This window comes from Tamandua tetradactyla, chromosome 25 (assembly GCF_023851605.1).
Source record: "Tamandua tetradactyla isolate mTamTet1 chromosome 25, mTamTet1.pri, whole genome shotgun sequence".
In the NCBI taxonomy this organism is placed as follows: domain Eukaryota; kingdom Metazoa; phylum Chordata; class Mammalia; order Pilosa; family Myrmecophagidae; genus Tamandua; species Tamandua tetradactyla.
This window is the reverse complement of record NC_135351.1, coordinates 27,685,736-27,702,333: the sequence shown is the minus strand read 5'-3', so window position 1 is coordinate 27,702,333 and position 16,598 is coordinate 27,685,736. Positions and strand designations below refer to the sequence as shown.

Here is a 16,598-nt window from a genome sequence, read left to right as displayed (position 1 = left end):
GGAACTCCTGAAATCTGCTTAAATTTTGAGAAAAATTTTTATATAGATGGAGATTAAAACGCCAACATTTATTTAAAAAAATATTTTTATTAAGATATCTTCATGTACCATACACTCTATGAAATGTGTACAGTGACTCAGAATATCATTACATGGTTGTGTATTCATCACCATGATCATTTTTAGAACATCTGTATCACTCCAGAAAAGGAAATAAAAAGAAAAAACTCATACATCCCATACCCTTCACCCCTCCCTCTCATTGACCACTAGATTTTAATCTACCCAATTTTTTAAGGATCACTGATTCAATCCATGATTTAGGCCTATATAATATATATTTTTTGTATTCCCTACTTAGGTTTTTTATATTCCCTACTTTATTGTATTTCCTACTTAGGTTTATTTATCTTAGTGGATTGTTCTGCAGCAAAATATGAGGATAACAGCTTGTTTATTCTGCTCCTACCATATGTCAGCCACTATGCTTGTGACTTAACACTCATTTTCTGTGATTCTTTTAACAAACCTATAGAGGCAGGAATCATTTACCTAATTTTACATAGATGGGAATTTAGACTTAGAGAGGTTACGTAACTTACCCACGCTCCTAGAACTAGTTAAGCAGGAATTTTAAATCATCATGTGAATTTGATTTTTACTAAAACAATATAAACATTTTATGAGTCTAATTATGTCTACTGAAAATTATGAGTACAACAGACTTAATTTTCACTGATAGTTACAACCATAAAATTATACATCTTCCTTTAAAAATGATCCCTAGTAAATTCCATTTGAATTTATATGAAACTATATTTGAACTTAAATGATTTATGTATATATTTTTCTCAGGACACAGAGCTCTGGAGTTTCTCAGACTTCAAGATGGCCATGTTAACTACAGAGAGGTATTGAGCTTGCTTTTTCTTTTATTTTGTGTGCATTAACTTCCTTCCATGGGGCAAAGAAAAGTCTTAGCAGACATTTAAACATATTCAAAGAATTATTTTAAGAGTCACTTTGATACCTCCACAAAACATATTAATATTAATCATATTTAATAATGTTAGTTATATTAATATTGATATTTTGGGTTAAAAGATGTATATCTGGGAGAATGGCTTCCCCCAACAAGCTAGTTGAACGTGATATGCATTACACACACACACAAACACACACACACACTTTCATCTAAATAACACCATTTAAATATTTTAATAATATGAATCAATTTTGAAAACAATTCTCAAAGGTAGTATATATTTTTGTTTGTATAAAGAGAGGTCGTATCTGAGGTAAATCATCTGGTTTTCACTTCTTGTCTTTGTGTGTTATATAAAATTGCATCACCACAAGGAGGACACACTCAGCAGTATGCTTTGGGACACTCCTTCTAATTTCTGCGCTGTATTCCTGGTAGGATGATCTGATGGCTTACCTTTGCCCATCCTCAAATTACTTTAATCCATTCTGAGTCTTAATATTATATTAAATGATGGTGATCATTTCATTAAATACATCATCATTATATTAAACCAACATGATTATTAAATACTTAAATTTGATTAGACTGGTGAATATTCCCTCATGACAACAGAATTGGATCAAATTATTACCTATAAGTCTTTCCATCATTCAGTACAGAAATCAGGGAGAAAAGAAAACAGAACTTTATTATATCCCAGACTACTTTTAGTCATTCATTTCAACTTTTTTACTCGCCAATTGAGCAGAACCTCTATTAAAAAAAACAGTATTTATATCTGACTGTTTTTGTTGACCCTGGTAGGAAGTAGGTAGGAATTGTTATCACTGAACATAACTAAGTGCCTTGAGTATTCACATTTTCCCCTTTTAACTTATAAAGATAGATAGGGATTATTTTGCCTTTTATAATATTATTATCAAGTCCCTTTTTAAAGATTGGCCCATTTTACATCTCCATATGTAGGCATCTTTGTTGGTTCCCTTTCCCCATACTAAACCCTGCTTTTTTGGGACCTCTCAACTCACTGATGCAGTTTGTCAGAGTGAGTAGAGGGAAGTGGACATGAGGGATGCTAGCTGGCAGGCTGTATAGACACATCCCCACAGGGTAGCACAGTCTCCTTTGAGTGGTATCTGAGCTTTTTTGGTTTTGAGATTATCTTTTATTAATGCATCCAGTGGTGATTGTGCTTCAAAGATGTGACTTATTTACACTAACCAAATTAATGATAGATGAATGTCTAAAGCTGAGAAAATCAGTTTGTTTTTTTTTTTTAGTTTATGAGAACTGTAGGAATCAAGTTAACATCACATTAATGGTTATTATCTCCCTAATGTTTATTCTCTTTCTACAAGAATAAATAGGACAGGAAACACAATGTGTTGAAACAGAAGAGTGTGAGTTATTTGGCTGGATGCTGTCCTTTTCCTGTTCTCTAACCTCCAAATAGAAAAGGTTTTGTCTTTTCCGATTATAAAACTAATAGAAACTTACTATTTCAAGCGTGTATGTTTTCCAAGATAGCCAGTGTTTGCGTTTTGTTTGATACCATTCCAGGCATCTTTTCTGCATATATTAGCACTTTTCTTTGACAGGACTGCATTCTATACCCTGTTTTGTAACTTGCTTTTTTCAATGTAATATGTCAAAGATATCTTTCCATGTCAATAAATAGAGATCTTCAGAACTTTTTTTAGGTGGCACATTTTATTATTGGAAATATGTTTTGAAGACTATTCATAAACATTTAAGAACTTAAGATGGATTTCCATTTAAAAATCACAGAATATTTGAAAAGAACAACTCGTAGCAATTTTGTTTCCTTGAATAAAGTTTTGTTATATATTTTTGTTTTATTGCTTCATTTTACAGGTACAAACATGGGCATTAAATTGCACAAATCAATAAACATAAAATATCCAGTCAATTGATTAATTGGATTTTAATATAATGTCTTTCTCAGAGCAGACTTCCCTGAGACCATACCTTCAACTTGTTTATTTCAAACTTACTTTACCACCATTCATAGAAACAAATAGATTTTACATTATGACCCCGTGGATACATAAATGCATAGTTCATATATACAACAGAAGGGATAGCTTCATGAAACAAGATTTCACTTGCCATAGGTGTTAAACTCTTATATTTTCTATTTATCTATCTCCACTTAGAAATCTGATTATGACATCTAAACAGACTTCATGATTCACCAATATTTCTCAACCAGCAGCTTGAAAAACCTTGTCTTAAATAGATTCTTTCCTGCTGCCACTGCCCTTCAATCTATTACAGCATCCAGTTTTGTTTCTTTTGTGGGACTTACCCAGTTTGTAATTACTTAATATATTTTTAAAATGCATTTCTTTCTGTCTGACTCCACTAGGTTGCAAGCTCTAGGAGGGAAGAGAATGTCTGCATTGTTCACTGTTTTTTCCATAAATCATATTTTACCTGTGCAGGTTCCCCCGGCTGATGGAAATAGACATTGGAATAGGTCTGATGTTTAGCCCTGCCGTGGCAAGCTAGTAAACAGGCACATTAGATTGTCTGTAGAAGAAATAGCCTTACATTGTTTTTTTTTTCCATGAGTCAAATGCTGCTGAGGAAATGGCTCCATTTCGCTTACTGACCACCAGCAGGCTGCCCAATGCTGGGCATTAGCCCCAGGACAGGCCTTTGCTCTGGCTGGCTCTGGCAGGGGGATTGAGTCCTACTGCCCAGCAGGCTCCTTCTGACTTACATTAGGGGAGAAGCAGCATAAAATGTCAGGGTTTCTTTTGGCATGTTTGCGTATGAGTGTGTGTAAAAATTAACATTATTATTTCCCCTTCCTGCCAATGGGTACCACTGTTCTCCCTGCCGCTCAGGCATGATATATTGGTGCCCCCTTCCTCTATTGATGCTTTTATGTCAAATAAGTGATCACATCTACCCACAAGTCCAGCATTTCAAATCCTACCCAACTCTCAGGGCCCGTCTCACATCCCACCTCATTCTAGTAGGGCTCATCCTTATTCTTACAGCCAGATATAATCCCTGAAGGAGGGTGAGAGGGGGGACAAAAACATTTGAAGAAAAATGACATTTGTCTGAACTTGTTGAAATTTATGAACACATAGGCCTAATAGAATTATTTTATTTATTTATTGATTGATTAATTTATTGATTGATTGATTGATTTTGCATGGGCAAGCTCTGGGAATTGAACCCGGGTCTCCAGCATGGCAGGTGAGAATTCTGCCTCTCAGCCACCATTGTACCACCCAGACTCGTTTTTAATAATTACATCTTTTTTGTTGCCTAGAATATACCACAATTTAACAAATTCCTTATTTTAACTTTTCACTTTGAAATGATCTAAAACTTATAAAAGTTGTAAAAATAGAACCAATAATTCCTGTTTGCCTTTACCCAGGTTTCACTTGCTGATAATTTAAATATTTCATTCTTTTTCTCTTTTTATACATACTCCTTTTTTTCCTGAAGCATTTGAGAGTTAGATGCTGATCTGAGACCCACTGTGTATTTCCTGAAAACAAGGACATTCTCTTATGTAATCACGGTATAGTAGTCAAAATCAGAAAATCAGTGTTGAAATAACACCATCACTCAATCCTCAGACTTCATACAAATTTCTGCAGTTGTCTCAGTAATGTTCTTTAAGGGTCCAGGACCAATCCAGGATCACATGTTGATTTAGTTGTCAGTTTGCTTTGATCTCTTCCAATCTAGAACAGTTCTTCAGCCTATCTTTTCTTTAATGATCTTGACATTTATGGAATCTGTAATCTAGTAACTCTGTAGAATATACTTTCATTTGGTTTTGTCTGATCACTCCTCATGATTAGATTCACCTGCAGATTATGCATTTTGGCAGGAATAACATCGAACATTAAAGTGATTCTATTTTCTTCTCATTGTATCATATCAGAAACATGCAATGTTAATTTGTCCCATTTCTGGTGATGTTAATTTTTATTTCATATTATTGTATTTTTCAGCTCTAAAATTCCATTCAGTGCATCTTTGTATCTTCTATTTATTTGCTGAGGGTTTCGTATTTTTCATCTGTTTCAGCATGTTCACATTTTTCACTGAAGCATTTTTATGATGCTACTTCAAAATATTTGTCAGATAGTACTAATATTTCTATAATCTCAGTTTTGGTACCTCTTGATTGTCTTACTTTATTCTGAAGAAATAATGACTGACATTTTTCAAGTTGTTTGAGAACCTCCATGGTTCTGATATGGTGATTGAATTTTGATTGAAACCTGGACATTTGGGGTATTATATTATGAGATTCTAGATCTTATTTAAACTTTTTAACTGGCACCCTCTGACACCACGTTGGCAGATAAAGGGGAGATACTGCCTCTACTGCCAAGTGTGGACACATGTCCAGGCTCCCCACCTGCACTGACACACAAAGCATAGTTCCTGGTGACTGTGAGGCTGGAGTGGGAGTTCTTGTTCCCGCTGGGCCTCCTCTAATAACTCTGACTGGAAGGAGTAGGAGTGCCTTATTACTGCTGGCCATCATGGTCTCCATAGATGCAGGAGGGAGGGATGATCTCCTTACTGCTGTGTGTTGGCAAATGTTCTGACTCTCCCTGAGGTCTCCTCTGACACCAGGTGTGGTAGGACACTCAGACTCCCCTAGTAGTCTCCAAATTGACAAAAGTGTGGGGTGCAGTATTCATTATTGATCAGCAGGGATTAAAGTACTGGCTCCCCACATGGGCTTCTCTGATGCCAGCCCTGGTTGGGGTGTTGGGTGCTTCCTTACAGCCTTTCAAGAATGGAAGTCTAGGCTCCCCATTCCACTTTAGCTGGTGGGGGTGAGGATAGGGCCATAGGTTTTTTTCTCCATGGTGTTTGGCTGGAGTAGAGTGGTTATTGTTTGAAAGTTTTCTGTCTTGCAGGGTTGCCCATTTCCCGGTCCTTTGACCAGCGAGAGCAAGCTTTTGTTGGGGTCTTCTTTTTTTTCTGTGCCCACTGGCTTTTCTGGGTTCCTAGCTTTTGCAGTATCCAGTTTGTGATACAAGGGGAGAGAAGGAAAACCCAGGAATTTACCGTAGTGTCATTCCTTAGATTCCAAGTTGCCTAGCAGTCTGCTTACTTATCTCCATCTTCTGGAGTCATCTTATGTTCTTTTATATGTAAGGTCCAGGGTTTTAGTTGTACATGGTGGGAATAATAGAGAGAAGTATGTTGACTCCTTTTTGCATCTTTGTGAGTATGTTAGCTGAAAAATGGTATTTTGTTATAGGTTTAGTTGGCTATGATGGCATCTGTCACATTTTTATACTGTAAAGTTAATCAGTAGGTATTTTCTCCTTTTAATTAATTAGTGAGTAAATATTTTGTGAGGCAATACATTGAGTTTATGTAAATATTCTGTTTCTCATCAAACATTTACCATTAGTTTTAGCATTCATTGATGATTCCTGCTGAAAATAATCATCATGATTGTGGCCTGATGGTAATTATCCTTCTAGGTTTTTTAGTTGGCATTCTGCTGTAGAAAAAAGAAGAAAGCTGTAGAGCTTTCCTTTCTCCCCCATCTATATATGTATTTCAGTATGGATTCATGTATTCCTATTTTACTCAATGGCTTATAATATATTACTATCATTATTTATTTAGATGCTCAAATTGTTGCAAATTTGACCCGTGGGTGGTGACTCTTAACTGGTTTTTATATCTAGCTACCCTCTGCCTACCCTCTGCCTACCCTCTGCCTACCCTCTGCCTACCCTCTGCCTACCCATCCATCCGTCTTCCTATCATTTATCTACTTGTCATATATTGACCTATTTGAAACCATGAGTTTACACCAATGTTTCCAATTCCAGTTTAACGCTCCAGAGTTTATTCTTTCCCTCCCTGGGTCCTTATTCGTAATTATTTTCTCCAACAACAAGAAACCTGGTTCACATTTTTCTCAAAATATTTACTTACATGCTTAAATTCCTTGCTTGGATCAATTTCCTGACCAGATTTGGCATATCCCCTTAGCTATGGCACTGCCAGTTGAATCCCGTTGGCCCAGAAATAAATGAAAAACAAAACAAAAAAGGGGAGACATATATGACAGAGGAAGTTTTAATGTCCTAATTGCCCATTTATTTTATTGAAATTTCTTGATAAATATCTTCAGATTTGGAAACAGATTTACTTTTCGGACTTAATTTTTATTCTTTTTGTATCTTTGTCAGTATGATAGGTGAAAAATGGTATTTGGTTATAAGTTTAATTGACATTTTAATTATTAATTTATCATTGAGGTTAAATATACTTTCAAACATTTATTGGCTGTTTCTGTTACTTCTATGGATTGCCTGTGCTTTTTGCTCATTTTCTGTTAGGATATTTATTTTTATCTTGATTTATAGAAAATGGCTACATTTTGAAAGAAATTAACCCTTCATGTATCAAATGATTTCTTAGGCTATTTGTTTCTGTTTCTATTAAGAATGCAGAATCCTTAAATTTCTATGTCATTAAGTCCATTAGTATTTTATTTCATTGGGTTTGCCTGAATGTTATGCTTAGAAAAATAATTCCCATTCCAAGATTATAAGATTATATGATTATCACTTAAACTTGGTCCTGTTGATTTTTTTTTGCATGGGCAGGCACTGGGAATTGAACCCTGGTCTCCGACATGGCATGCGAGAACTCTGCCTGCTGAGCCACCGTGGCCCACCCAGTCTTGTTGATTTTATGGCTCTATTTTTGGCATGCAGTTCTCTAATTCATCTTGTATTTCTTTTGGCATCAATCATGATAGGGATCCAGTGACCTGTTATTGGTAATGTAATATTTCAAGTTTGTGTAGTCTAGGCTAAGCACGGTTCCTCCATATGCAGATGATACAGTCATTGTCATTGGGGTAGTGTCAACACAACTCCACCATTTACTCACTTCTCTCAGAGATTAAACTACCGTATATGCTCGAGTCTGTTTCTGCACTCTTAATTTTCTTTCACTAATCTGTGTCTCATTTGGTCCTAAGATGCGATTTTAATTTCTCTTGCTTAGAAATATACTTTTACATCTGGAGGATACATCCTCCCTCATTACTCTTTCTATTCCAGCAGTTTCTTGCCTATGGTACACCCTTAGTTTTCAAATTTCCTTCAGAATTATTCTGTCAGGTTAAATAACATTACCTATCTCACTGGGAGATACAGAACAGTGGCTGGTAAAGTAAATAGTAAAGTTAATTATTATTTTCAAGTGACAAAAGTCCAACTCAAGATATCTTTAGAAAAAAGGGGAATTTATTGGTTTTGTAGCCAATAGGGCTGGGGCATTAGGTGGTCTAGATGATGCTCTACCTCTCTCAGGCGGCTGGCACTCCTGAGAGCCCAAGACTGACCTCCCCCAAATTTATCAGCCATTAGGGAAAAAGAGGGCATCTTTCTGATGGCACTGACTGAGAAGTCTTGGGAAAATCCTCACTGAACTAGCTTGGATCAAATGTGTATCTCTGAGCCAAAGATTGTGGCAGGAATTGCAAAGCTGGCCATTTTCCCTGGGGTCAGCCCCACCTGATCAAGATGGAATGGGCTCTCCCTGGGGGTGAGTGATTCTGTCTTCAAAAAGAGAAGAATGTGAGGCTGGTCAGAAAAAGAAATAACAGGAGGTATTATATTTCCTTATTTCTTGCATTCTTTGGATATGCATCTTTGTTGCCTCCATGCATGGTTTACATTGAAAGAAAAAAGTTGGCTCGCCCAATTTTTATTTTGCCCGTTGTATCAGTCAGAGTCCATTTGCAGAAAGGAAATCCTTCTGGCTAGTTTAGACAGAGAGGAGTTTAATACCAGGAATTAGAAAACCCAATGCCTACAAACTGTTAGAAGTGGAGGAAAAGGCTCTAGGGCGAGCATCTAGAAAGCACTCATGGAAGAATACACACAAATGGCCTGCGTGCTGTCTGTGCCATAGTCAAAAAGCCAGCTCCAGATCCAACCGTCTGATACATGGTTTGGAAATTAAGAAGCAATCATTTTACCTATTGGCACCAGGGCCTCATCAACTAAGTCTCGCATCTCACTGGCAAAATAGATCACCATGAAGCTTGAGCCTAAACACGGGGTGTCCACCACCGCTGTTTTAGAAAAGCCAAGCACTCCATGCTAACTGAGAAGCAAAGAGGTAAAGGTGGGCTCGGTGGTAGAGTCTGTGCCACATCAGACAGCAGCTGTGAGGCTCTTGTAGTCAAGGCTTTAAGCAGGCAGCTGGGGTTGCCACCAGGTATTGGGAATGGAATGAAATAAGCCAGTAGACCAAGGAAGAATATTGCAAAGAAAACCTCCCCCATGTACTATTGCATCACTTTAAGAGAGAAAGGATATATATGTATTTTCACCCCCCAAAAGCACGAGGGACGGTAAGCTTACACTAAAGCGCAAGTGTCAGCTACAATCTGATAAATAACAGCTGATTCTTATTATTCATGGTCTTCATGGGCTATAAAATCTCCTGGAACACTGAATTAGCCAACAGTGAGCCAGCCTTGTTCAGTCTTGGCTGAGAACTTTTAGCAGCTCTGCGCATGCCTGTGAAGGACCACACAGCTTTCATCAGCTCATTTCGCATCTTATCCCAGATCAGCCACAGTTGGTGAGATAGCTTTCTATTTAACTGCTGTGGGAAATCCTGCTCTAGGAATTGGACAGGAAAAATGAAGGGAGATAAAATTCAAATAGGTAACTTTTCCTACTTCTTAGTTAGCCTGCGTGCATTTCCTAGGAAAGAACATGAAGTTATATATCATGGTGTTTTTGTCTTGGCTCATACATGGATTTTTAAAATGTTACTTGTGTCTGTTTGCCTGCCTCTCTTCCTCTCTCCCTTCCTTTCCTTGTTCCCATTTTCTTTCTTTCCTTTCATCTCATAGCTGGAAACTGACTGGGTCTGCATTTCCCAGGCTGCTGACTTTTGCCCCCTAACCCCTATATTTTCCTGCTTCCCAGCTGTTACTCGAGCACCAGGATGCATACCAGGCTGGAACCGTGTTTCCTGATTGTTTTTACCCTGACCTCTGCAAAGGAGGTAAGGTGGAAGCTTGCACCCCAAACAACAGTACTTTTACTTGGTTAATAGAAATGGTGCTGACTTGAACTATAAAATAGCACATTACATTCTCTACTAGTGTTGACCAATGGCTTATTTCAGATAAGTGCATTTTCCGTTTAAACAATTTACCCACTTAAGCATAAATATGAAAATATTCACGATTTTCTGTACATCCTTATCTGTATTACTGCTTTATGACATAGGAAAAAATATTTCACAAGAGATTGAAAGGTCTGAGTTTGGTTCCTGTTATATAGCCTGTTAGCATGTAACCTTGGAAAAGCCTCAGTTTCCATGTTTAGCCTCAGCTCCTGTGTCTGTAAAATGGTAATATTAATGCCTGCTACTTCACTGGCTTATCGCTGGCATTCATACTTAGTGTTTTTTCATGTGTTATACAAATCCAAAGTAGTGCTACAAGTATCTGAGCTAGTAGTTGGGCTGTAGTCTCTCAGAGCCCTGGAAGGACACAGACGGTCCATTCAAACAGTGATGTGAAGGAAGTTTTATAAAGGGGCTATTTACAAAGATATGGAAAGCATGTAAGGAAATCACAAGGGATGGTGCAAAACTGGAGCAGTAAAGCTGGACATGTTATCACCCTGGGATCGATCTGTGGCGTACGGAAAGGGAGCCGAGCTGATGCTGGAACTGCAGACAGTGAGAGCTGTGTGCAGAGGGCCTCTTGATTGAAGCCAAGATCTTTGGTCAAGGGACACAGCCAGCCTGCCATGAACCCAAAGAAGGGGAGCTGGGGGATTAAATACCCTGCCAGCGCTCTCCTCTCTCCTCCCCATCTCTTGTGGGTCTCAACACTAGCCAAACCCAACCACCCAAAAACTAGAGGGCAGAGAGGCCAGTTGAAGCAAGTTGCCTCCTTCACCGAGAGGTCTAAGAGGGCACAGAGTGGATCTGGAGGGGGAAATGGAAGGCTTCAAGCACACTAGGTCACTGTGTAAACTGGGGGTATCTGGAGGTCGCTAGCCATTGTTTCTTTCTCTTAATGCTGTAATACCTTTAGGGCTGATGAAATAGTTAGGGCTATTCCCTCTCTTATAATGATAATCCCAAATGATTAAGCTTTGTATTTTGAGTATCTGTCAGTTGTTTGTTGTTGTTGTTTCCTTTTTAGCTTGTTTTCTTTTCCCAATTCTGTTATTTTGCCTGTTTGCTGCAATTTACCCTTCTTTTTCCAACCTATTATTTCTAATTTGGCATTTCCCAAACTGTATTCAGAGAGTTTTCTCTCTCTGTCTCTCTCTCTGTCTCTGTCTGTCTCTCTCTGTCTCACTCGACATCTTAAGTCCCTTGAGAATTTACACAAAAGAAAGAAAAAAGTTTGTTTTTGTCAAATAAATTAGAGAAACACTGCTTATTGTATCATTTTTAGAGATTGGCATCACAGATTATAAAGATTCTGAAAAGTGTGAAAAAAGAATGCAAGCTATTCGTCAGCATTTTCCAATTATTTTTAAAGTGGTAGATACTGTCTTAGCTGAAGTGATTGGGATGATTGATAAATTTTTAAAAAGAATTATAAAATATATAATGATTAGAAGGAATTTCAGTGCAAATTGCGCTTAGATTTTACTGAATTTTCCCAAATCTTACTGTTGTCTCATATATATTTAATGCAATGGTAGGATTTTTGGGGGAGTGTGGGGTGTGGGGAATTCACTGTTATTACACCTTTCAAAAGCACTTAGTTTTCCTTGACAGTGTTTCCAAAGAAACAACTCTGTTTTTGTACTCATACATCATCAGTTTACCTAATATCTAATTTCTAAAATTACAGCGGCAAGGACATTTGCCATAAGCAGGATTGGATGCAAGCGTGGCTGGCTCTCCAACTGACTTGTAAACTTTCGGAAGGATTGTTTGATAACCGATGGTTCTTTCTTTTTTCTTTTTTTTGAGTTTTTAAAAAACATTTTTAAAACTTTATTTTGAAATAATTTTAAATTTGCAGAACATTTGCAAAAACAATGCAAACCTCACTTGGAGAGTTCCAACATACCCCCAGACCCACCAGATACCCGGAATTACCAAGTTTAACATTTTGCCACATCATTCTTTCTGTATATCAGCTGTCTGTCCATCGGTCTGTCTGTCTGTCTATCTATCTATCACTGATGGTTTCTTAGAATAATGATGATTCACCATAGATTTTGTAAAAACAAAACAAAAACTTGTCTCCGGTTTAGAATACAGAAATCGAAAACACAGCTAGCCCATATTTGAGCTCAGGGATGTGAGATACTGGGAGCCAGTTTAGACCCCTTTCTTCTTATTGGGAGGCTCCAGTCATCATGCAGAGAGGATGTTACCTGTTCTGAAGTCGTGGTTGGCTCTTCTGTTCTGCAGCCTTCCTCTGAACTCCGAGAGACCAAGGGAATTAGACTGCAAAGGGATGCAGCAATGGGTGGGAGTGGAAGACCTGGTTCAGTGGCTATTTGATTGAGAATCTCCGATTTTTCAAGACTCCTGAGGCCTGCCTTTATTTCGTCAGGAACATTCCATGGCGTATCTGAGAGCACTCACTGGACTCCATTTCTGAATGCAAGTGTTCATTACATCCGAGAGAACTACCCTCTTCCCTGGGAGAAGGTAGGCACGCCCCATCCTAAACAAACTCAGTTCTAAACTTTCTTCTGCACCTGCTTTTACCCTATTTTTTACCCTCCTCCCCCCAAAATGTATAAGGACTTATTTATAGTTGTACCCTCAATGCCAAATATAGTAGTTGGGATAGAGTAGATGGCTAGTTAATACTTGAATGAATTATTAGAGGATGCTTGGGTTACGCCACTTGGACATTTTGTTCCAATAGAAGTTCATCTGAAAGCACTTCCGAGGGACTGCAAAACATTGCAAAAAAAATATTAGGTGGTTCTTGGCACTATGATATACCTGCATCTGATTTTTTTTTATAAGACTCAATGCTTTTTATAGGATCATTGCTATAAAACAACCCAAACACACATGACTCTAATTTGCTTGCTTGGCAGGACACAGAGAAGTTGGTAGCGTTCCTGTTTGGCATCACCTCCCACATGGTGGCCGACATCAGCTGGCACAGCCTGGGTATCGAACAAGGGTTCCTTCGGACGATGGCGGCCGTGAGTACATGACGTCATGGTTAATGACTTTGAGGGAGGGAGGATGTCATACCCAGTATGGAAAACTCTTTTAAAGGGAAGGGAAACTTTTTAGGTTATTCAGATGTCGTATGAAATGGCTTTTTGCCAAAAATAGTGTTTGGTTAAATTTCCCTCTCTTTCTATTCATTGCTCTTAATTGCCACCAGGGCAAATTCATCCAAAAGGGCAGAGTGACTCATGTGCATTGAAAACAGTGAGAGATGTGATTTTCTGTTCTTGTCCAGACACTGAGAAATTTCATGTTTGTACTAAAGCTGTTTTTAACAAGCATGTATATACACACATACACAGCCATGTGGTGATGTTGTGAGCCATTGATTGTACATAATTATATATATATATATGTATAGGTATATATATATATAATTTTTTTGGTCAATCTCTCTCCCAAACATGGGTTGCTGATTATATCTTTTTATTATAATACTTACTTGTGAAAAGTTCAGACAATGTGGAAGTATATAAAAGAGTCAAAAAGGGAAAGTCTGCCACTTCCAGGCCTCCTCCAGCCCACTCTCCAAGGCCGCCACCACCACCTCAGAGTATAGCTGTCCAGGGTTTTGTATGCACATATAAAACTCTTCAGTCTCCACCCACAACCACACAAAATTTACTTCTTGAAATTAAAATGTATTTAGCCTATACGTTGTCTTCTGTAATTTGCTTTCTCAGTTAAAAAAAAAAAAGGATCATGGGCTTCTTTCCATGTCAATGCATATAGTCCCACCTCTTTTTTTTTTTTTAATATTTTTATTGCTAAAACTTAACATACGGACATTCTTAACATACATACCTTCCATACATGGTGTACAATCAGTGGCTCACAACATCACCACGTGGCTGTGTATTCATCACCATGATCATTTTTTTTGAATATCTGCATCACTCCAGAAAAAGAAATAAAAAAGGGAAAAAACTCATATATACCAAACCTCCCATCTCCCGCCTCTCATTGACCACCAGTATTTCCATCTACCCAATCAATTTTAACTTTGTCCCCCCTGTTATTTATTTTTTTTATCCATTTTGTAATTCATCTGTCCATAGCCTAGATGAAAGGAGTATCAGACACAAGACAACTATGTTTCTTAATATGGAAATGAATACTTGCCACTTGGCTTCATTTAAAAGTAGTAGTTTCAGGTTTGTTTGGCCCACCCCCGCTTTGTTTTTATCTATGAAAATGCCCTATTCCCAAACTGAAAAATTTTATCATATCTGGTGATATAACTCCTGGAAGTCCCCACTGATCATTAATTGATATTGATTCCATTCTGTTAGGAGTGTAAACTTGTACTTGATGGAGATTTTATATATCTCCACAATTGTCTGCAATAGCTTTACCTATTATCAGCCCCTAGGTGTGACAACTCAGCCACCAATATGATTATTATTATTATTTTTTTTTACTAAAGAAGTAATGAAATAAAATGTTTGAGTGAAAATTGGGCCCACCCATTATACATCCTCAGCATTTCATTGAGTTATGCTGTCATCTCCCCACTACATGTTTGTGAAGATAAGCGTTTTGGCTACAGCTTGTAATACATATCAGATGGTTCTCTTTCTTTCTCAGATTGATTTTCACGGCTCCTATTCTGAGGCTCATTCAGCTGGTGACTTTGGTATTGTTTATTTACATTTGCCAAACTTTCTCCTGTGGTAGTTATATTTCACTTATAAGAAAATCATTAGTGCATTTTAAATATGTATCTTTTTATCATCTGTTGCCAGTAGCATATAGTAACTTGCTATCTATTTGAATATTGTAGTTCATTTAGAGTATGTGTATACCTCATTTGACATAGATATGTATTTTTGAAAAATTGTGGATATATGTAATTTTTTCTAGAGAAACATAATATTTGTCATAATCTTAGGAAACTGTACCTTTATATTGGATTAAAACTCCTTAGCTAGTATCTTCTAATACTTCAGCTTTAAATTGGTTAACTCCACCTTTTTTTCTATAGTAAATTTCCTTTAAATATGTAAATTAAGTGGTGACAGGTGTTTATTTAAAAGAATCCTTGTGGTCTCCTTCCTTAAGGTGAAAAGTCCTTTGGTTCAGGTGGGCCACAGTGGCTCACCAGGTAGAGTTCTTCCCTGCTGTGCTGGAGACCCAGGTTCGATTCCTGGTGCCTGCCCATGCAAAAAAAAAAATAATAATAATCCTTTGGTTATATGGATGCTTCTTTCTTAATGCATATACTTCACTAGCTAAGTTATTGTGTTTTTTTAAAGATTGCTTTCTCTTAAAGAAAGATATGCCTACACCTCAAACAATTAATAGAAACATGTAAGTATGTGAACTAATGACCTGAATCGTGAGAACTGGTGCTGAAGAAGGATGCGGTTTGTTTCCATGACTCACCAAATGTAAATATTTTTCATGCCATAGGAGGAGATGTGTTGAGCCAATTTGAGTTCAGTTTTAATTACCTCGCGCACCGCTGGTAAGAAAGAGCAATATACATTTAAAAACGTGATTAAGTGGCATTTAAGAGCTTGATCCTTTTTTCCTAAAAATATAATTGCAATATAATTAGGAATCACCTACATGTGTAAGCTGTGAAAAGTAAAACTGTGCATCGGTATTGTCTAAGTAGAGTCTTTAAAAAATTTAATGGCAAAACATGAAAAACATACGAAAGGATGTATATGTACAAATGAAAGAATAATACGATAGTGCTCACCTTGGCAGCTACCACCCAGCTTGAGAAATAGAGAATTACTGGTACCTCTACAATCACCTTCTCTCCACCAGGGGAAACCATGACCTTAAGTTTTCTGCTAACCATTTTTAAAAAAATAATTTTATTCCATATGTATGCATTCATATGCAAAATATTGTGTTTTTGGACATTTGATAAATGGAATTACATATTCTATATCCTGTAAATTTTTTTTGCTTAAAATTATGCTTTTGACTTAATCATAGTGGTAATGTTCAGCTGCTGGTTCATCTCACATCAGTGTATCCTCCATTGTATGAATATACCAGGATGAGTTGCTCTATTCTAGTGTTGATGGACATTAGTCAGCTTTAGGTGTCTCTGCTTTACATACAAGATTGCTATGGAAAACTTTTCCTACATACACTTTTGTACCAGAGGACAGTCTCTCGTGTAAATGCCACCACAAGTGGAATTGCTGAGCTGTAAGACTTATGGGTGTTTAACTTTACTAAGCAGTACCAGACTTTATCAAAATGGTCTTCCCAATTTATACTTCCTCCAGCTTTGTATAATAGTTCTACTTTTTCTACACCTTCTTTAATACTTGGTTTTTTCCAACTTTTAAATTGTTACCAGGTTACCTGGTGTGTGGTATCTCATTCAACCTTTTGG

General features: G+C 37.3%; 1 protein-coding gene across 2 annotated transcripts in view; it reads left to right on the top strand.

Annotated features, from left to right (window-relative positions):
- Nucleotides 1-16,598, top strand: part of GPLD1 (glycosylphosphatidylinositol specific phospholipase D1) — a 63,204-nt gene that overhangs the window by 2,489 nt on the left and 44,117 nt on the right. Inside the window, exons 2-7 of one of the 2 annotated variants that reach the window (XM_077143752.1) lie at nt 856-911; nt 9,985-10,063; nt 12,597-12,694; nt 13,096-13,206; nt 14,825-14,873; nt 15,650-15,704. In XM_077143752.1, the coding sequence (XP_076999867.1) occupies nt 856-911; nt 9,985-10,063; nt 12,597-12,694; nt 13,096-13,206; nt 14,825-14,873; nt 15,650-15,704 (448 nt within the window). The remainder of the gene's footprint in view (nt 1-855; nt 912-9,984; nt 10,064-12,596; nt 12,695-13,095; nt 13,207-14,824; nt 14,874-15,649; nt 15,705-16,598) is intronic. The other variant, XM_077143753.1, reaches the window with a different exon arrangement.